Source organism: Ptychodera flava, chromosome 20 (genome assembly GCF_041260155.1).
Source record: "Ptychodera flava strain L36383 chromosome 20, AS_Pfla_20210202, whole genome shotgun sequence".
Taxonomy (NCBI): domain Eukaryota; kingdom Metazoa; phylum Hemichordata; class Enteropneusta; family Ptychoderidae; genus Ptychodera; species Ptychodera flava.
This window is the reverse complement of record NC_091947.1, coordinates 25,849,596-25,873,344: the sequence shown is the minus strand read 5'-3', so window position 1 is coordinate 25,873,344 and position 23,749 is coordinate 25,849,596. Positions and strand designations below refer to the sequence as shown.

Below are 23,749 nucleotides of genomic sequence, written 5' to 3'. Positions count from 1 at the left end.
CACAATTTAGGAACCATGGTATCAGTATCAATCAAAGTAAGTTCGATTGTGTGTTTTCCAAATTCACACCCACTGAGCATCCCACAGATGTATGACTGCCTATAAATCAGTTTTAAAGCTCCATTAGCTGTGACTTTTGGCTATTTTTATTGTATTTTTGTTCTGTGAACTGTAGTGTGTGGTTCAAATCCTTGAAGTACGATGAAATGCCCAGTATTTAGCCTATTAACACACCCTATATTTGTACAGTCAGCATTGTTATGGTTGAAAATTGAATTCAAGTCCGGACTAGAATTCGTTTGTCAACAATAACAATAGTCATTACACGTGTATATGCTTTGTTGACAAGCAGACATCTTGGCGTGCGAACATGTTATAGGGACAGGAAACAGCATTTGATACACGGAACAAGAAAACTAAAAATATGACCAAAAGTTACAGCAAATGTCTCTTTAATATATTTCCTTGTAATGTAATAAAGTCAGCAGTTCTATCAAGGTTATCCGCACATTTAAATTTTTGACTTTGGTGAGGGAAAGTCACGTTTGGAAAGGGGTATCAGGTTAGGGTAACATTTCACATGATGGACCACCCTCAATTTGCTCCGACCGATCCCCTCATTGTAACTGAAGGTTCCCTTACACATATCATGATGTTACCTCATGGTCGCAGTCCAGGACAGTGCCTTTGCATCGTGCCGTGGAGTAATGTTTTCATCGTTTTCTATGTTCCATTGTAGCTACTCTTTGTCTAAAACTTGTAATTTGTTATAGTTGTTTGTATCAGTGAGTTGCATGTACAATGCATTATATCTGGTAATTTGTCGGGTTTTTTTTTAAAACCATGTTGGGTTTGCTTTTTGAAGTCGTTCTATCCTATTGGGTTTTGTCAGTTGGACGCAAATAGATTGTCTATTTGTGACATAGTGTCCTTATATCTTACTGTATAACTTGGAAACAAGAAAACAAGCTTTGAGAGTCGAATATCTGTCCCCGAGGCAAATTCTCACTTTTTTCAATAAATTTTGATTTCTATGACATTGGAGGATTTTGGGTTTCCGACAGACAGTGTTAGGCTAAAGAGGTCATTCACTTTGACGTCAACTTTGCTATTATTTCGTCACTTATACCTACACGTTACCTTTCGCCTACGTCAAGAAATCGTTAACAAGACCATAAAATGATATTGACGTAGAGCTGATCACGCGTGATATCCACATGCACAGAGGATAATATGATGAGCTAGTTTTTCCCCAAGTATAAAGGAGCCGGAGAGCAGTAGGCCTGAGGAGAAAAAAATTATCATCAATCTGTCACCCTTATTTAATACACAAATTCATCAAATATGCAAATTAGCTTTTAATTAACATGATCCTGCTAAATGTCTTTGGGCGAAGTTTCAGCTCTGATATAAGCTTACATCTGTAAGAACTTTCATCAAAATTTGACTCGGTATTTATTGAAATATTAGGCCCTACCGGAATTACGAAAATTCATAATTCAAAATTCTGCTTGCGGAAAAGAATTCTTTGATTCTTGACTGTCAATAGAATACAAATTGCTGTCATAGTGACAGTAAAAAAAATGCTCACATACCCATTTCCCCCACTCCCTCCCCCTCCCTCCCAATCAAATGGATCGCCCTATCACACGCCATGCCGCAACTGGTGCATTGTGCTAGCTTGTCGCTGCACAGACTCCTTACTATGTGTGTATTTTTAACCGCTTACCCGTGTACCTTTTAGGATTTTTAGTGGACGCGCAACAAAGAATTTCCTTGCTTTGGCCTTATTGATAGCAGTTGACCTTTAAGACTTGAGTGACCTGGTTAAACTTTGACCTATATTTACAGACATGCTCATACATGTCATACCCCTCACAGGTACGTAGCAGGATGACTACAGCACGTTCGATGCGTCGGATATTCATGTAAAGAGTGTGCATATTAGACTTAGCCAACAAGATCTACTATTCTGCAAGGTCGGTGTGCTGTTCAGAAAGTAAAGTGGCACTGAAGTCAGAATCGGAGACGACGCTAACACGACATCAACAACGATGAGTGTATTGTGGACCCTGGGAGCGGTGGCTGCTGCAACGGTTTCGGTCGTAGGGATTCGTGCCGTGTTTGCCAGAAGGTTTGTGATGATATAAATTTTTGTGGGCCGACATCTTCGCTATCCATAACAACCTCTGAAAGTGATGGTTAGTCGTGGCATGGAGTAGCTGCAGCTACTTTAGCTCGAGGTTTCGCCTGAGTACACCCAGGCAAAACCTCGAGCATACCCAGGCAAAACCTCGAGCTACAGTGCTGCAGCTAAACATGGAGGTACATGTAGTCCCTTCCTAGATCCTCCCTTCATGGTCGTAGTAAACTATACCCTGGTTTTGTCCTGCCGAGCAACATTACGAATACTAATGCGCCAGTTGACAAAGTCATGACAATTTTTAAAAGACAAATACTGTAGAGCGTTATATAATCTTTGGCAAGACTTCTTTTGCCTCTCCCCCTACCCACAGGTGCGTGCAGAGTTGCTGGTGTTAATTAAACGTCCATGGCGGTAGTCGACCAAAGTCCCGGGATCGAAGTCTGAGGCCGTCGAAGGCAGAACCTCGCTACGACACTATGGTAACACTTCGGCCTCACACTTCGATCGACCACTAGCTACATGCAGTCCCTGTATCTCTATCCACTGTAGATTGACTATGATCCAAACAACGCTGCGCGCACCTGGTCATACCTGAAATAACTGTCAAATATAATCTTGAATGGGTTTAGAAATAGAATTAGGGTTAGGGTTTGCTTTAGGGTTGGCATGTATGCAGTATATTTTATAATTATTTATTTAGCTGTAGTACACACATGTGACATTGGCATGAAATGAAATACAAAAAAAAAAAAGAATTACAAGATTGAAAAACTTCACGAGAAAGAGATGAAATATTATTAACCCATCTCAAAATTACATTTTATAAACTTTCATCAGCTCATTTAAGAACTTTGCAGTGAAATTCACAAAAAAGTCATCAGAACAAGACATGTATTTGAAGGACATATTGTCAAAATGTTTTAGCTGAGCCTAAATATCCAAAATAGAATTACAGTAAGCATTTAACCTCTTAGTATATGCTAGACAAATAGGGGAGCAGGTTGAGGAGGGGTAAAGGAAGTCTTTACTTTATCTTTTTCAGGCCAACAGGTATCTAAGAACTGGTATGCTAATCATGCATGCATAATCATGCTTGCCTTAAACTTCTGGCCTTTTACATTCTTGTCTTACACATAAATGAGGGTTATCTCAAAGACCAGGCCACCTTAGCTGCAATGACTGTAGCCCATGGACCGTGCAATACAAATATTGCAGCTGAGGCGGCCTGAGCTGACTCTTGGAGTACTTTAGGCTGCATTCACAAATACTGGTGAGAGGGGCTGGAGGAATCGCGATCAAAATCTGATTTTATGAGGTCACCCTTCAATATCCTCGAAAAAATCACCCCCCACCCCACCCCCCCACCCCCATAGCTGCATAATCAAAATTGTTCAAGTCCCCCCCAAACTATCATTAAAGCAAACTATTTATCAGGGATCTATGTGCAGAAAACATTAACCACCTTTTTATGATGCACGCATAAATATTCCTGATATTCTAATGTAGTGGTATAGAAATGTCCCCAGCAGTTTGTAGACCCATAAGCAAGTTCTTAAATGGATTCATTTTTCAATGCATCATTGGATATTTTAGATTTATTAATCGGAGCTTACTTTTGTTAAAAAGAATATGAAACAAAATATTTTCAGATCCCTTATACCCAAAGCAAAACCTTCAAGCTCTCCCCTCTGCTACATGTACCCCCAAAAATCCCCCTGAATTCCTCCAGCCCCCTCCAGTATTTGTGAATGCAGCCTTACTACATAAACAGCAGCTGATATAACTTTGTTAATGCACATTGAGTTTTGTAATTTTACCTCGTTGCACTCCCTAAGTGTGTTGTTGAGCAGTAAAGTGTTTTATTATCGATTTACCAGGTTAGCGTTGGCCCATGTTTAATTTAGTCTTGTCAAGGAATCGTCATTGTCACCTGTCTATATACATCCATTAGGAGGTTAGATAATTCCATGTAGTTGTTTACATGCCCTATTACAGTTGTCAATCACATCTGTGTACAGCAGTTTTGTCCAGATTAGAATACATATAGTGGTAAAATTAAAGGGAGGGTTTCATGGGAACTCAGCTAAAATGTTGCCAGTGACCTCTTCAACAGATGTAAACACTGTATCTAGGGTATGTTGCCAATTGATGAAAGTTAAAACATGTTTGTTAAAAAAAGAATATCATAAAATTTAAATCTATAGCTATGTTGACTTGATGCATCTAGATACATGTATGTAGCATGAACTACATTGTAAACAAGAAAGTTTCACAGTTCCGACAACACCCTCCCTCTAAGTTTCAGTCAATGTTAGTAAGGGTTTATAGGTGTCTGCGCATTCACAAACCGAAAAGTTGTTTTCCTTCCAGCATAAACTGAGCACCTCAAACTTGTTACTATTTATGTCGACCTTTAGAACCCGACTTGGTCATATCTTGCATGACCTTTAACTCTTTGAAAGTTCACTCAATTTAAATGATTAAGCATATATCCAATAGGAATACTTGACAGGAATTGTAATAGCTAGTACTTTTGTTATTCTACTTCTCATTGTTTAAATATCAAATATTAACTTGATTTACAATTAGTAATGGGGTAGCTGCAATATAGCCCACAGGCCGTGCGCTGGCTTTCACTGTGAGTGTCATATTGGCTTTGTAGGGCCAGCCTGTAGGCAGTACTATGTACACAGCCAACATGACAGAAAAAGCCGGTGCATGGCCCATGGGCTACAATTATTTAGCCAGCAACGAGGAAATTGTTGGTTAATTACATCATATCATAGAATTCACTTATCAACAATACTAATAACATTAGATGTTATACACACATGCAGCCATAGTGTATTGACAGTTTGAATACCTGGGTAATTCAACATATTAGGTCAAACAAGAAACTATACAAACAGTACAAATATGTTGAAAAATTAATCAACAAAAGTTATTTTACAGCTAGCTTTTGGAAAGAATATGTGTTCTAGCTTCGGGGACACTGCACTGCAGCTGTAACTTTTGATGGTGTACACTAATACTCATTCCAAACTAAGTGTTGTGCATTACGAAGTGACATTATTACTGAGTGCATTCTGTGTGGAATATGCAGATGTCCCTGATTGAAGTCAAGATTGCGTTTCGGGTGTTGACAGTACACGTTTGATAGCATACTGTACAAAAAAAGGCTGTTGAGCCTTTGCATTTTAATACTAAGTTCTGATTTTGGGAGTAGAACCGTATTTTACAGGTAGAACAAATGTTACAGAAACACATCAAAAGTGACAGCCAATGAAATTTTAAAGCTCAACTACCTGTATCTTTTAGCATTATTTTTGTGATTTCATTTTCAAGCTACCGTAAAATAAGTTTGTGAGAATGTGCTAATTTAGGTGCGTATACACTTATTATTAGCTAACCCGTAGGGACTGTATATGCAATTTTGAACAAGATAAAGACTACACTGTGATTGAATGTTTGCCCAAAAATAAAATCGCAGCCCCATGAAGAAAAGCAGAAACCGTTTATAGTGTACATATCTGCACTGAAATTCAGAGAAAACGAGGAGAGAATAGGAAGATATTTTGAGATTAACAGATTTCAAGACTTACAGCTAGTGGTGCTTTAATATCTTTCAGACACCTAGTTCTTCAAATATCCGTGTGTCCAATTAGAGAGACATTTTGCAACTCTGCTGGAACAGAATACTAGTACATCAGCTATCTGTTATGTATGGCACCACGTTTGTCACCTTTTCATTCTGTACAATTACATTAACTTTACCGAACACATACATTATCAGGCAGAAGAATTTGAGAAATGTGATGGAGAAAAAAAAGATGAAGAAATACAAAAAATATTGCCAAGCATCACTCAAAAAGAAGTCATTAACCTTTTTCTACCAGTATTTGATTCATTGAAAAGAACGTCTCAGTAATGTATTTTGGTGATCAAGCTGCATGGTAACATCTACCTACATGTATTTACATGACAATGTATCTCATCCCAAAATGTGTACATACATACACATCAGCCATCAGGCGGGTAGTAGATACCCCTTTACCTGTCATGTGATATGTCAATTTTTGGGTAATTTCTGCTCCATTTAACAAATATTGTAACTTTTTTTGCAAGTTTCCAGGGCTTTGAGCATATTTTGTATATTTTTTGAAATACCATATTGCTGAAGACATTAATTTTTTCACAAAAATTTAGGACTTTTCTTCTCATTCATTACGCTGAAATCGTTGTCATGGCCAGCAGAGAACTTCAGAATGCAACAAACATAAATGCCCTCAAATCCAGTTTTTGATTGATATTTCTATAGTGTTAAAAAGTTTAATTATATCAATATTATTTTACAGCAAGAAGATAACTGACTACCCTCAAGACACTGTAATTCTCCATCAAATAGGCCGAGGAAGATATGCGCCAAGCCTGTCACCGTTTCCGTTGAAATTGGAGACATACCTCAGATTTGCCAAAATTCCATATAAGGTAAGGATCAAGTGTTTTGTAAAGTTCTCTGTTAATTTTCTGTACTGGAAGATAGTCGTGACTTGGAGGCTGTCCTCGCATCCAACTGCCAGTGACATACACACACAGAGCATGACAGCAGGGGAAGGGAAAGCAAGCTATAACCATGAATGTGGCTGCTGTGCACAATTCATGTACGTATTTTCCTGTAAAGTACAACCAAATGGATGTGCTTGACAATGACATAATTTCCCATATCATTCATGTTTTTCATTGTCAATTATGACAAACCCAGTGTCGCAAAATTCAAAAAATAAATGTATGTGAATGCTCCTTTCCCTTCTCAATGTTGACTCATGTCAAATTAGATGCCTGAGAATGGTTGGTTTTGCCATGAAATGTGTAGGTCATGGTTATAGGGTAGTCACTGTATAGCATAAACTGACAAAATAAATGACTTGTACGTCTATCACAAAACTGAAACACAAGCTATATTGCTGAATTTTGAAGTACCCAACAATGCAGGATATTCCTAAAGGGTAACAAAATGACGCCTGAGTGGGCAAACAGTTATCTGCCATATTGCAAATTTGTACCTGCTGTGTAAACTATATATTGCATTATGCTGTTACCCAGTACAGTCTTTCATCTTTGTTATCAGCGAACAAAAAATCAGCAACTATTTCTATTCCCATCCGCGCACCAGGCAAGTTAAGGTAAAATTTCACATACCTGGCCATAAATTTAGCTGCCTTAAGGCAGGTGTTTATTTCAATCTGTGCAGATACTGTTCAACTCTTCTGAATACCACATTTTACTTTTTTTCTTAGAGTAAGTGCACATACTATGTAATGAGTGTGAACACTCTATGCTGCAGCACACTTTTCAGTGTGTCAGTGCAGTACAGCATTAGGTACTCAGTCTTGTAATTGCATGTGACATCTACCATATTTTAGTGTTTTGTCTTTCAGTGTCATCATGCATAGTAGATGTCACGCTGGGTGTCAATTGCAAAACTCACTGTCAACCTGCCAATTATGGTCATAAATCGTCGTAATACTTGATCAAACTAATCCATAATTTGTCAAAAAGTTGTGTCAAATATTGACATCCAGTGTGAATCACATTTGCATTCTCCCCTTTCTCCTCCCTCTGTGACTATCTGTGTGTCTGGCTGTTTCTTCTCTTGCTTTCTCCCTTCCTCTTGCCCTCTTATCATAGACTGTACATTCCATGAAAATGTCTCCCAAGAAGAAAACTCCCTGGATCACCTTCAATGGTGTAGTGATCAGTGATTCCAGCTTCATCATTGAATTCCTCAATGACAAATTCAACGTGGATCTAAACAAACATCTGAGTCCGTCACAGAGAGCTACGGCAAGGGCCTTCCAGAAGATGGTCGAGGAGGAACTCTACTGGTAAGATACAATTCCATCAGGGGAGGTGGAGGTGACTGAATACTTGTTGGACCATATTGTACATTAATTTGCCTGGAAAATACCTGTTCAAAGACAATACAGAAGAACAAAAGTATTAATAGCTTTGTCCCTCACCTACATGTAAAAGTGACGTGACAGTGTTGATATTTGAACAGTTTATTCTTAATTTCAAAAGTTTGTTGACAATTTCCCAGATGTGTAATATGCTACGTACATGTTCACACAAATATCATATTTCAAGACACATACCAAAAGACATAGAGTATTGAGTAAATTGTTTGAATTTGCGTTTCAGCTTACACATTGAGTGCTTTTCTAGTAGCATACTAGTACTGCAAATAGCAAACATTGAAATCTCTCTGTCAGAATGCACCTCAGTGTAGTGACAGATGTTTTGATTTTGAAAACATAATTTTTGTCAAGTCATTCACATTGGAAGTTTGATTAAAAAGAAATGTGAAGTAAATAACGCCAGACAGTGATGTATTCTTTAATTTACTGGAGATATACCCATTGAATGCTTATTTTATTCTCTGTATATTAAAGGGAAAATGCTCTTAGGGGACAGATGTTCAGACTGTCAAATTCTTTACATTTCATTTCTGATCTACAACTTGATATAGCTCCTTTTAAAGCTTTTGGAGTAAAAAAATTCACCATCTTAGTTTTTCAAAAATCGAAAATTTTATTTTTACCCCATAAAATGACTCAGGGATGGCAGTCATTCTGAATTTCAAATGTAATTAAAGCTGCAAGCAGCGTTGGCGGGGCCCAAGCGGTTGCCATGGTTGAAAGTACTTGCATTAATGATACAATGTGCAAATTTTGAGCTTCCATGTGTTTCATGTGTAGAGAAATCTTTAGACTAGTTGTTAACACATGTGAAAATACATTTATAAGCTCACGCATCTCAATTCCCATGTGAAATGATTGTGAAAAGTATGCTTGACAGAGAGAGCGAACAAGCATTTGAAGTACAATTGATGTAGAGCATCATAGCTCATTCTGGAAATTTACCATGTGTCCTATGTGTTGACAAATCCTTTGACTAGTTGTTATAAGTGAAAATTTCCTGTCAAAGATCATTTTTCTCATTTCCCATTTACATGATTTTGAAAAGTGTCATAGACAAACGGGAAAGAGCATTACAATAAATTTCCACTGATTGTCTGGTCACTTGTCAGCCATACAGACTGATGTGATGACAAGAAAAATAAAATTTTGTCTGTCATCCTCGTGCCCGTCAATTCAGATCCGCCGCGTCAGCCTTTATTCTGCTCATGGGGAAATAATTAAAAAACAAAATAAACACAAAAAACTCGGCGATAGTATATGTATAAAACAGAAGCTTAAAAAAATAATTGACACATATTCCATTCAGAACTGTACTCATATGTAACTCTTATATTGCGCTGTCAAAACTGTGCAAATGCTGCGCTTAAGTCAATCAAAGAACTGTTGTTATACACAAATAATTAAGCAACACTGCTGTGCATTTATCTCTGCGTGCATTCCTATGATGTTGTCATGTTTAATTCCGTGTTTGTTGATTGAAGAATAAAAAAAAATTACAGTAACAAATTCCTGCCTCACCACATCATTTTATGTCTAGGCGAACCAGCATTTTAAGCCAAATTGATGTATACCATCCTAGCTCATTCTGTAAATTTAATATGTGTCCTATGTGTTGATATATCCTTGAACTAGTTGTTATACATGAAAATTTCGTGTCAAAGATCATTTTCCCCATTTCCCATTTGTGTCATAGACAAATGGGAAATAGTATTACAATAAAAGTCCATTAATTGTGTGGTCACTTGTCAGCCATACAGACTGATGTGATGACAAGAAAAATAAAGTTTTTTTTCTTCCTCTGCGTCCTATTTTCTGCTAATGAGGAAATACATGAAAAAAAACTGCAAAAAATACATCACGATAGTGCATTTATAAAACAGAACCGTACAAATAATTGACACTGACATTCAGATTAGAACTGTATACATATTTCACTCTTATATTTCTCTATGAAAACTGTGTAATTGCTGCACTTAAACCGCTGAACTGTTGCTGTACAAAAATAATAAAGCAACGCTGCAGTACATTTGTCTCTGCGTGCATCATGATGTTGTCATTTTTTCCTGCGTTGTTGATTGAAGAATGAAAAAAGAAACCCGCGTCACCACATAATTTTTGAAATATGTCTAGAATAAGAAAGAAACGTTTTATTTTTCTTGGCGTAGTACTAGTTGTTTTAATGACCTGTACACTATGAATTTCAAAATGTTGGGTAGAACAAAAGGGTGTTCTTCAAAACCTGAAAATTCCAAATATTAAAATGCAAAAGTTACTGGCAATAACAAAGTATGGAGTTGTTACTCAGGAAACAAATGCTAAACATCGTGGTAAAAGTTGAAACTACAGTCTCTTTTATAAGATTACAAGTTTTGCAGGAAGAAGAGTGGGTAGCTGAACAAATCATAACAGCCTTGAGTACGAATCCTCCTTTTTAAGTGTCAAATAATACTAGTCCTGAGGCAAAAGTTAGGCGTATGCGATGCAGCTATATTTAATAATTACAAACCTGTAATCGCTATCAATGCTGTACTGCACATATCGCTATAGACAACGGCACGAAACCTGCTTCTGCATACCAGTTTTTCAAACGAATTAGATATCCATTCTCATAGCAGTTCAAAAGTAAAATACTCTTAGACTTGAGAAATGTGTGCATTATAGACTTTCGATAAATTTGCTTTACGCTTGAATTTAGCATGGAGCTTTGGTAGCTCTAGGAATTTAACAAGCGATGCTCGGACACTGGCAGCGCACAGCGCATCGATGACACTTGGGTCAGGGGTCATCATCAAAAACGTCAGTGCCTATTCACGGCCAGCTTGATATGAATCATGCCACGGATCGCGAAAATCACGGATCATATATCCAAATGTTCATGTCTAATACGTAAAGAGAACCCGAAAATATAAAACCATAATGATTTGATATGGAGAAACATCATTTTGTTTCACTGACGGTCAAGTTAAATGCTCAAATATCGCGACAAGACTTGCACATTTGCACAATATGAATGCGGAAGTACGTCGACTCATGGAGTCCATGGTCGACTGTACTCTGCGGACGAGCGAGCGCCTTCTCTGAAAATCTGTTTACAATATCACGTCACAATACACTGAAAATTCTTGCGAATTCATCTTTAAGGAAGCCAATTCACACAAGTTCCTAACGTCAGTACAGATATTTTCTTGTTGGCAGCAATACACCAGCAACATTTTCGCCGTTCAGGAGTGCCTTACTCGCTCTACGTTGAAAAAAAGCCGTATGCTTTTAACCATGCCGTTCCTAACTTTGCAAATTCCAGTCGACTTTCCTACTCTGATCATAATCTTTCTTTCCATTTCATAGCTTTACTTGCGCTTACAACCTGTGTTAGGGGTGGTTTCTCCCCAATATTGGTGGAGCTGCCTAAAGTCAAAAACGAAAGTTTGCCGTTTTTGCTTAGTTTCACCGTCACTACGATCCTTCAGTGTTGATGATGACACTCACAGGCGTGCTGTTTGCATGGCAGGGCTGTGTGTTACCGGCGTTATACGGCCTCCCACCACATCGTATAACGCCGGTAACACACAGCCCTGTCATGCAGAGCTAGGTATTTGTATAAGTGTAGTTTATGCTATGTTCTGACGTTCTACGGAAGAGAACGTCGGAACGTAGCATAAACTATACTTATACAAACTACCAAGTAAACAGCACGCCTGTGACGACGTTGTACTGCACAGTGCACGGAGCAATCTGTAGGTACATTGTGCGAAGTTGTCCAACCCAAAACTTAGTAACATCTTAGTCAAATAGTCATGGTAAACATGGGTACTTTTGGTTTGTTAGCTATTTCGTAACAATTTTATTCATTACTGTATGTGTTACAAATACAATCTTCTGACGCATAGGTCGGGGATGCACAGAGATAAAGTACTTCTCAAGTTGAATGCAGGACAGCGCGTGGACAGACAAAGTGATGACGTCATCTGCAATTTTCGATCCGCAAGTTTGGATAATATTTGCCTAAATCTTCTCGGCAAACGCTACTTTTTTCTCGCATTTGCGATTTTGCGAGCAGGCAGCGGAAACACTGCCTGCGTCATTGCGAACAAAGGAAGGCCACAACGCACCTTATTTTCAAGCAGGCGATTTATGTTTGTTTTTCAGATTTCGTCCATTGAAAATCCTACCAGCACGCGAACGGCAAACAAAGAATTTATTGTATGGCACCTAATTGTAGAGTGTTTGGATAACATAGCCTACACAAGAACGTTCTAAATTACTCATGGAGTTGATCGTTGAAACTGAATAGTGACAGTAGTGGTACTTGGAGCAAAAGTTTCTAGCATTTTTGTTTCTGAACGTTGGTGACTCAAGTCCACATGCTTAAATATTCAAACCTTGGAATTGAGGAAGTGCATATTTACTGAGTGTTCCCACTGTAACAAGCTGCGCAAACAAACATTCTGAACAGCTACACTAACAACTGATATGGTCGCACCTAATTAGACCTAGAACAATGGCAAGAGCGTCCAGCTCTGATTAACCATTTTACCTGCAGGCTGTGAGTGACGATTTTGCAGTTCGCCGGCATTGAGTCGATAGCCTGTTATTTCAGCAACAGTGACGCAATACATTTTTCTACAAGTATTTTACTTCTCACTTTCCGATTTCAAAATGTTTATGACAAACAGCCTATAATGTTTATCATACCCTTACTTCATAATATTGACATTTTAGTTTCAATTAGATCTCAACGTCACCACGAACTTCATTACACAAGGTGTTGTTTTAATCGATGTGTATCAGCAATTTTGATGTGGTCTTGTTTACATTTTTAATCAGCTACATGCTCTCAGTTACACAACACACCAGGGCCACTCCATGCATGTCAGATAGAGAAACATAAAAAAATCACCACACTTGCAATGTCATATATCTTACTTTTTTATTCGTGATGAACAAGTGAGCGTGCATTCAGACACCTACATACAAAATTACCCGAATAGCTTCATTTATGATCCTTGACACTCACAAAACAGCTGTGTGTAGACCCCAGTAATTGTGGCAGGACCTTGTCCCGCTCTATTTCAGTCAATCACAGCAGTCGGCCACCCCTAAAGTTAGTGGCACGCTCTTCTAAGTACTTCCGTGGCAGTATACTTGACAACGTCATCCTGGCGTACAAAACCTGGGCGAAGAAGTTACTATACACAATGGGCCGAGATTAGGGTTCGTGCGACTGCTAGTTGAATTTGACAGCGGGCATTGCAGTCTGTTGTTCCGTCTTTGACTCTCAAGTGTACAATATAACATACATCACTGATCGATCTTCTGACTGACGAGGTTTTAAACTGCTGCCTTATGAACATTGGGGCGACTTAACCGATCCAAATACCTTTCCCAAACTTGAAAGTGCTCGCACTAAGAAAGATATGAAGTAACATTTCAGTTAAATCTGTGTGTTGGTTTTTGAGAAGAAATTTTTAAGGATTAAATTGCGATTTTCGCTATATCCACTACAGCGAACAAACCTCCTGACTGACCCAAACGCCTTTCGGAAATTAGAAAGAACTACCACTAGGGATTATGAGTGTAAAATTTTAGTTCAATCTGTGTATTGGTTCTGGAGGAAAATATTTTAAAAGATTAAATTACGAGTTTTGCAAAATCAAATATGGCGGCAAAACCATGTGACCTATCCGAATGCCTTTCACAAACCTGAAAGAGATATTACAATAGATGATACATGTAAAATTGCAGTCTACTCGGTGTGTGTTGGTTCTAGAGAAGAAGATTTTTAAAGATGAAATTACGATTTTCGCAAAATCCAATATGGCGGCCAAACCACGTGACCGATCAAAACGCCTTTCACAAACTTGAAAGTGATCACTGTAAGCATGACATGAGTAAAATTCAAGCTTAATCAGTGTTTTGGTTCTGGAGAAGAAGATTTTTAAATATTAAATTACGATTTTTTGCACAATCCAATATGGCGGCCAAACCACGTGACCAATCAAACGCTTTTCGCAAACTTAAAAGAAATCACACTGTAGATGACATTTATTAAATTTTAGTTCAATTGGTGAATTTGTTCTGGAGAAGAAGATTTTTAAAGATTCAATTGTGATTTCAAAAAATCCAATATGGCGGCCAAACCACATGACCGATCAAAATGTCTTTTGCAAACTTAATAGATATCATTGTAAGGATGACATGAGTAAAATTTTAGCTTAATCGATGTTTCGGTTCTGGAGAAGAAGATTTTTAAAGATTAAATGACTATTTTAGAAAATCCAATATGGTGGCCAAGGTCACGTGACCGCATGCGATTTTATTTGCAAATTCTAGAGACCTTAGGTCATGCTTACTATACAAAAAATTTCAAATCGACTAGACCCCTAGGTCTTCTGGAGAAGCCATGTTTAGGTTTTTGGAAAATCCAATATGGCCACCAGGTCACGTGACCAATCAAAATTTCAAGGGTCAGGTGCACGAGTACTAATTGATACCTACTAGCCCTGCAAATTTTAGAAGTTTTCGTTCAGCCGTTTTAGAGATCTAGGTCGACAAAGAATCGGCAGAAGAAGAAGAAAAAGAGGAAGAAGAGGAAGTAGTAGAACTTGAGCAATAACAATAGGGTCCCAGCCGGTCGGCTTGGGCCCCTAAATATTATGTAAATTGTTTCCCTAGAAGTCCCAAACTTTGCATGATGACCCATGATTTTCATTAGCTCACATTTGGTATATGTATATATAACAAAGAGAGCTTATATGATAAGTCAGTGGCGTCTGTACGTATGTAATTATGTACCTGTGGATGTATGTCCGTCCACATCAAAACTCCAAAACCACAGTAGCTACCATATTAGTTTTTGGTGTACAGGTTCATCCAGGGGTGGAGACGTGATTTTGTTCAAATGAACATGTCAGTGTCAAAAATACACAAATGAGGTAAGAAAAGGGAAAATCCAGAAACTTGCTAAAATTCTGTAATCACTGGGCAGATTTGGTTGAAACTTGGTATGCAGGTTCTTTATATTGACCGTACGGTAGTTAGATTTGTTCAAATTGTGGTTAAATTTTTATAGCTGTATTAATAGGACAATTTTTCCGGATTTTGGTAATAAAAATTTCCACTCTGAACTGCTCGTCCCATTGCCGTGAAACTTGGTATGCATGATCCTAGGGTTGGCCTCTCATAAATTTGTTCAAATTGTAGTGAAATTATCATATTTGTATTTTGGAGCAATTTTTCCCCATTTTTGGTCAAAAGATCATTTTCTTCCAAAGTTTTTGTTTGATAGCTTTGAAACTCGATATTTTTTATCCAGGGGTTGACTTCTGTCAGATTTGGTAAAATTTTGGTAAAATTTTCATATTTCTATTTCTGAGAAAATTTTTGCCATTTTTCAGTGAAAATCATTTTCTCTGAAATCGCTCGTCTGATTGCTTTGAAACTTGTTATGCATGTTCCCAGGGATATACGGCACTCACTCTGGCCTGTCACAACAAAACCAAGTGTGAGCCAAGTGTCATTGATGCTATGTTTCTTGATTTGGTAAGAGATAGAATGATTGAAAGTTTCTGTGAGGAAAGTTTAACAAAGGTTTAAGTCATTCACTTTTCGAGGTGCATAATACCCTTAAATCAAGTTTTTAGCTCCGCTGCCAGCGACACGGAGCTTATCAAATAGGTTGATTTTCCCTCGTCGTCCTCGTCCATCGTCCGTCGTCAGTCGTGCGTCGACAATTGCCTTCTCCTCTGAAACCGCAAGTAAAATTGCTTTGAAATTTTATATACAGTTCACTTGGGGTGACCTCACTTAAGTTTGTTCAAATCGTGGTGAAATTTGCATATTTGTATTTTTGGGGCATTTTTTGGTGTTTTTGGTAAAAAAATCTTCTTCTTTGAAATCGCTTGTCCGATTGCTTTGAAATGTGATATGCAGTTTACTTATGGTGACTTCAGTCAGATTTCTTCAAATCATGGTGAAATTTGCATATTTGTATTTTTAAGGCAATTTTTGTCATTTTTGGTAAAAAAATCTTTAAAAATCTTCTTCTTCTAAACTACCAGTCAGATAGCTTTGATATTTGGTACATATGTCCCTAGGAATAATCTTTTTCAGATTTGTTCAAATTGTGCAGAAATATGCAAATTTGCATTTTAAAGGCAATTTTGGCCATTTTTGGTAAAAAATGTATTTCTCAAAAAGAACTGGTCAGATAGCTTTGAAATTTGGTATACAGGTTTCTATAGATTAACTAAGTAATATATGGAATTTCTGATGAAATCTGCAATTTTGTATTTTTGGGGCAATTTTTTCCATTTTTGGTCATAAAATGTGTATTTCCACAACTACTCATCTGATAGCTTTGCAATTTGGTATACAGGTTCCTACAGATCACCTTAATGATATTTATTGAAATTATGATGAAATCTGCAATTTTTTATATTTTGGGGCAATTTTTGCATATTTGGTCAAAAAATTTGCTTCTCAAAAAGGACTGGTCTGATAGCTTTGAAATTCGGTATGCAGGTTTCTACAGATGAGCTAAGTAATATGTATTGAATTTCTGATGAAATCTGTAATTTTGTATTTTTTGGGCAATTTTTGCCATTTTGGTCAAAAAATGTGTATTTCCAAAACTACTCATAGCTTGGAAATTTGGTATACAGGTTTCTATAGATGAACTAAATGATATTTATTGAAATTGTGATGAAATTTGCAATTTTGAATTTTTGGGGCAATTTTTTTTCATTTTTGGTCAAAAATGTGTTTCTCAAAAAGTACTGGTCTCACAGCTTTGAAATTTGGTATACAGGTTTCTATAGATGAACTTAATTTGGTCTTTTTGAAATTATGATGAAATCTGCAATTTTTATTTTGGGGGCAATTGTTGCCATTATTGGTCAGTAAATTTTATTCTCAAAAAACTACTCATCAGATAGCTTTGGTTGACATGTTCTTTAGGGATGATCCGATGTGATATATTCAAAGTATGATGAAATCGTCAATTGTGTATTTTTGCAGCTATTTTAGCCACTTTTTTCTGGCCACTGCATTGAGCTATCAAAGATTTCCACCTTCTTCATCAACATGTGTCAAAAATAGTTATTCTCTACATAAACACAGCGGAGCTATATCGGCCGCTAGGTCGCTTGTTTAAATAATGTTGCTTTTCTACATCTGACATGGGTTGCAACCTTCAACTGTAAGTCTAAACAGCTTTGATTGAGTATTTTACTGAGAGCCATGTCGTTCAATCATCTTGCCATCTTGTGTTACCCTTTGCAGTTCATTGAATGACATACTTTTGTTTTATGGGCTCTGCAAAAAGGAAAATTTTGATCCCAAAGACTGCTCATACCCCTGACCTGAGTAATATCCTGATAGATGCCCAAAAATACCAAAAGAAGTAATACCAAGTTGATAAACATCATGATCTTCATGATAAAATGCCTTCATTTCATGAAATTTGTCCTCAAAAGTCACAGATATTTATGACTTAAATTTTCACAGGAGCTTCATTTTTAAACCACATTTATCTCCAATTACGGAACAAACACTGGGCAAGGAACATGTATATATGCACTACAATCAATTTTTTCATGTCAAACACACAAGTATTTCCATCGACTTTCATTCCTGTTCTGAGGTATGCCCATGTAGTTGCTTTGCTTAGAACAACAATGGTACAGGTAATAAAGATTTCTCACCAAGATTTTTTATCCTTTATTTTTTCGTTTGCTTAATCTAGGGCACTTGTTTATTCCCGATGGATAGACAAAAACTCCACAATGACCAAGCTGTTTCCAAAGGGCTTCTTGTACAGCCATATAGTGCCTTTGATGGCCACACGAGGGGTAAAGAAAGCTCTCTACAGCCAGGGGATTGGTCGACACACTGAGGATGAACTCTACAGCATTGCTGAAAAGGACATCAGAGCATTGTCTGTGTTTCTAGGTAAGACCACAGGCACTCGCAGCATTTCTTATATGCAAATACTTTCCCAATGCACCTGTTGATAAGACACTCATGTGTTTAAAGCTTTAATTCCCCTTTTAATCCACATAGTAAAACAGTACTGATAAGAACCGTGATGAAATCAATAGGCCTGTGGTTACATGCAGTACTACTTTGAGCTCATGAAAGCTTAGGCAATGTCTACACAGTACAATAACACAAAAATTACACATATGTTCAGAGTGGCATTCTCCTATGAACCCTTCTGCAACGAGTGTAACTACTCACAGACTTTTCTGAAACAGTGTAAAACGGTGGACCAATATTAATTTCACTGCTGTATCGATTCTGATCAGTGTTGTTTGGCTGTTTGGATGGAAGAGGTTGCAACTTTGAAGGCATCTTCCAGTATTTTGTTTTTTGTTGTTGTAAAATGTTTCTGTTCTACTCCCAAGATCACAATGAAGTGCTATACGTTCAGCTTCTCAGTACAGCATGTATGTGTATGTGGAATGTGTGTAAGGTCCAATGTTATCATTGAAAACTGATCACGAGTTTTAGTTTGAATCTTAGTCTTAGTCTTTGTTACTCTCTGCGGACGAAGTCCAGGGGGACGTATACTGTAAATTTGGTTCTGACGACTGTGTCTGTTTCCTCAGTCCACACAGTTATCTAAGACATACCTTGGCCAATTTATTTTAAACTTTGTACAAGGATAATACACTATGACATACATATGCACATCCATTATTTTGGGTGTGGCATTCATAATTAGTGAATTTTGAAAAAGAGTTTGATAGACTGTGCCAAATTTGATGAAACTTTGTACAAATGTTGGTCACACAGAGCTCTAATATAGCACGCAATGAAATATGGTAGTATTTTGTCAATTGCTAATTTGCATATTTAACGAATTTTCATAATTCCAGTAGTATGTCAAGATATATTGACTTGAATTTGATGAAACTTGGCAAAGATGTTCACATATACCAAAGCTGTAACTGTGTGCAAAGACATTTAGCAGGATCATGTCAATTAATAGCCAGCATATTTGACAAACGTTTTAATTTGGTTGATATGTCTAGAAATTCTGCAGCAAATTTGATGAAACTTGGTAAAGATCTTTATCACACAATCCTTTAATAGCGTACAAAGACATTTAGCAGTATCATGTTAATTGATAGCTAATTTGCATATTTAATGAATTTTCCTAATTAGTGTGCTATGTCCTGATGTACTGCATTAAATTTGATGAAACATGGTATAGATGTTGATCTCTCAGTACTCTAGTACTGTGTGAAGAAATTAAGCAGTATCATGTCAGTTAATTGCTAACTTACATATTTGATGAACTTTCATAATTAGTGTGATATGTCCAGAAATGCTGTAGCAAATTTGATGAAACTTGGTAATGATGTTGATCTCTCAGTGCTGTAATAGCAATGCAAAATTTTAGCACCACTTTGTCACTTTATTGCTATTTTGCATACTTAAGAATTTTGTAATTAGGGCAGTAATATGTCAAGAAATACTACATCAAATTTGATGAAACTTCGGACACATGTTGAGCTCACATTGCTTGTACAGTATACAAAAATGTTTGTCAGTGTCATGTAAATTTATTTCTAATTTGTATATTTAGTGTACTTTTCTAATTAGTGTGATATGTCAAGAAATACTGCATCAAATTTGATGACTCTCAGTATAGATGTTTATCTTTCAGTGCTGTAATAGCATGCAAAAACATTTAGCAGTATCACGTAACCTTATTGTTAATTTGAATATTTAGTAGACTCTTGTAATAAGGGCGGCATGTCCAGAAATCCTGCGGCAAATTTAATGAAACTTGATAGAGATGTTGATCTCACATTGCTTTAACAGTGAATAAAGGTGTTTTTCAGTGTGTCAAATGTCCAGAAGCTCTGCATCAAATTTCATGAAATGTGGCACAAGTGATGATCTATCAGTGTCATAATGGGATGCAAAAATGTTTAGCAACATTCTGTCGAATAATTACTAATTGATTTATTTAACATGATTACCTTTTTAATTCAGGTGACAGCCCAGATTGGCTTAAAGTTTTCACCATCATGTGCATAGTTTTCCACATTTGTTCACACTTGTTATGTCTTGTTTCTTCTAAGTAACCAGATGTGAAATGTCTATCATTTGAAATGTGCAGTTTGATAACATGACCAAAATAAACCTTTCTTCCAGGTGACAAACAGTTTCTGTTTGGCGATGAGCCGTGCGAGGAAGACTGTGCAATATTTGGTCAGCTTGCACAGACATTATGGCAGCTGGAGGGATCAAGACAGCAAGCTTTGTTGAAGGGTGAGTCAATAGTTTTACATTTACCACCTGATAAATCCTGATTTACAGGATTATTGCACGGTCTAAGGACAATCTGATTAAAATCAGAAGTAGATTACGGCCATGTCTATACTTACTCGTAGACTCTTGCTATTGCCTCTCACAACATCTGACCAACTCCCATAGAAGGTTGCGTTCAAATCTCACGTTCTGGCCAGAACAGCTGACCTATCAGAAGGCATCTTACAGAGAACAATAGGAATGAAACAAGACAAACAAACTGATAGGTTTATGAATTGTAGACTGAAATTTGAAAGTGCATCGTGTTGTGTACTTGTCACTGCAGATTTGAACACAATGGGATGATTATAGGGAACCCAACATCTCATCGACAAATTTGACCTCGGGATCGAAGTCAGCTCCAGTCCAGTGTTATTGATGTAACGTGCAATCTGATTGGCAGCTTCAGAGCACAAGATTTGAACACGACCTTCCATTGGAGTTGGTCAGATGCAGTGAGAGGCGACAGCAAGAGAATAATGCTGGGATTATCCTTGTACAAAAATAGCAAGTGAATCCATCACAGACAGCATTGAACGGTACAGAGCTACCGAGTAATTACAATTCATTGTACATTGTAAAAATAGACTTTTTGTGTCAATCACAAGAAACTGTTGTGCTGCAAAATTGTTGCAAACATTCTCATTCCTCCAGGTTGCTCAAAACAGAGTTTTGGACTATCACTAAATCTAGTTCCTATTTGGTTTCCTAGGTGACTGCAGCAACCTCAGTGAATACTGCAACAGAATGAAAGAACGGTTTTGGCCTGACTGGGAGCAGTGCATCATGGGAGACCAGGAGTTGAAGGGCTTCATTAATTGGCCTGAAACAGACACAACAGTCTTTAAAAGTTCTGAATAGACAATCACTAGAAAGCACAATGTAACCATCTTCAAACAAAACAAATTGGCTTTTTCACAGTTTTAGTTATCTGGACAGCCAATACCAATCACAAAACTGACAATATTAAAGACACTTTTATGGTCAAGATATCTGGTTTATAGTGAAACAATACAGGGTCTTTTGATTGTCTTAATCACAAAAACGTGTGTTTTATGAGAGTTAATAGTGTGTTTCTAACTTGTTACTTCTGTGTATTTTCTCATTGTGTGACTGCAAGACTTATTTATTAGCTCCGCTGTCAGCGATCTATAGATGAACTAAGTAATATATATTGAATTTCTGATGAAATCTGTAATTTTGTATTTTTGGGGCAATTTTTGCCATTTTTGGTCAAAAAATGTGTATTTCCAAAACTACTCATCTGATAGCTTTGAAATTTGGTATAAAGGTTTCTACAGATGAACTAAATGATATTTATGGAAATAATGATGAAATCTGCAATTTTGTAATTTTGGGGCAATTTTTGCCATTTTGGTCAAAAAATGTGTATTTCCAAAACTACTTATCTGATAGCTTTGAAATTTGGCATACAGGTTTCCACAGATGAACTAAATGATATTTATTGGAAATAATGATGACATCTGCAATTTTGAATTTTTGGGGCAATTTTTTCCATTTTTGGTCAAAAAATGCGTTTCTCAAAAGTACTGGTCTAACAGCTTTGAAATTTGGTATACAGGTTTCTATATATGAACTAAGTGTGATATTTTGAAATTATGATGAAATCTGCAATTTTTATTTTTGGGGGCAATTATTGCCATTTTTGGTCAGAATATTTTATTCTCAAAAAACTACTCATCAGATAGTTTTGGTTGACATGTTCTTAGGGATGATCTGATGTGATATATTCAAAGTATGATGAAATCTTCAATTTTGTATTTTTGCAGCTTATTTTAGCCACTTTTTTCTGGTCACTGCATTGAGTTTTTAAAGATTTCCACCTTCTTCATCAACATGTGTCAAAATAGTTATTCTGTACATAAACACAGCGGAGCTATATCGGCCGCTAGGTCGCTTGTGAATTCATGAATATTTACACACTAGAGAGACTCACTGCACATGTATTTTTGCTATTGACGGTTTACCACCAAGTTTAATGAGAAAATGTCAAGGAGGGTCAAACTTTTCCTTAAATTAGTGAACAATATCAAAGAAAAACGACGAGGCAATTTAATATCACAGTACCACCCAAGGGAGTGGAAAATGTCAAGCGGGAGAGAACTCTTCAGGTTTGCATGAATTAACGCTATGAGACTCTTTAAACAAATTCAGAAAAGAAAAAGTTGTTTAACTATTAATGCAGAATGCAACACACTGAGTATCCAATAATATAAACCTCTAGATCAATCTGAAATGGTTCAGAGTAGCAGGTTCTCAGAATGTAATCTATTTGGTCCATTATGTATAATGATTGTCGACTGGAAAAAATTTATTATAGCTTTGCTTTTATGAAATGATCTTGACCTATATTTTATGTTGTGGCAGTATTGAATACAAGAAAACAAGCAACTTTCTGAAACATATGCATAAATAATTAAACCTTGGTATTGATGGCAAAAATACAGCGTTCATATTGGTGAAGATGTGAAATAACAGTGCAATATTTGTGATATAGCAAGCTTGAACATTGGTAAGATCTCAGTTAGAGAGATAATCCCTCTGTGAACATTTCATGCCAGAATTACAAAATGCTGTTTCAATATAATAGTGATAAGCCACGTCAATTGTACCGCCATTTTGACCTGCTCACTCCGTATGAAGACTTGCCATGGTTCAAGCACAGTCTGGTACATGTCGTGAACTGGTCAAAAGCTTGTGGAATACCTGCAGCTGAGGGTGATTTGTCACATAATTTACAAAAAAACTATGCAGTGAACAAAATATGTCACGAACTACAAGAGTATCTATAAGAATATGAGTAGACTTGTATTTATGAGATTAAAAATCATACAATGATGTTCTAGCATGATGATATATGTAAATTTTGTTTATTTGTTCATGGTAATATTTCAGTCTCAGATTTGTACTGCTATGTCAAAGGCTTTTCTATAAATAAAATCCTTTCCTACTAATATTTCAAATCAATCAATTCGATGGTGCTGTTTCTTTGTTTGTGATTGTCATGCTTGCTTGATCTGCTTCTTGTTCTTATCTGAATGGATCGTCTTTGTCCTCATAATGCAAGTTTGTCCCACATAATTATGACCCTTCTCACTTTAATTCACTGTTTCAGTGAATACTATATCCTGGCAAATTTTGGTACAGCCCACGTTGTGATATGTAAAGCATAAACTCAATAGGTATTTAAGGTAATATGAACCTCGAAAGTGAAAGACTTAAACTTTTGCTCAAACTTTCCTCAGTGAAACTTTCAACCATTCTCTTACCAAAGCAAGAA

The 23,749-nt window shown here is 36.8% G+C and overlaps 1 protein-coding gene across 1 annotated transcript in view; it reads left to right on the top strand.

The window, feature by feature from the left end:
- The window catches only part of LOC139120419 (failed axon connections homolog), a 33,430-nt gene extending 9,994 nt beyond the window's left edge, over nt 1–23,436 (top strand). The window contains exons 2-7 of the mRNA XM_070684822.1: nt 1,882–2,134; nt 6,502–6,634; nt 7,835–8,031; nt 17,870–18,075; nt 20,293–20,409; nt 21,161–23,436. Of these exons, the coding sequence (XP_070540923.1) occupies nt 2,055–2,134; nt 6,502–6,634; nt 7,835–8,031; nt 17,870–18,075; nt 20,293–20,409; nt 21,161–21,309 (882 nt within the window). The 5' untranslated portion in view covers nt 1,882–2,054 and the 3' untranslated portion in view covers nt 21,310–23,436. The remainder of the gene's footprint in view (nt 1–1,881; nt 2,135–6,501; nt 6,635–7,834; nt 8,032–17,869; nt 18,076–20,292; nt 20,410–21,160) is intronic.
- Nucleotides 23,437–23,749: the final 313 nt, after the last annotated feature.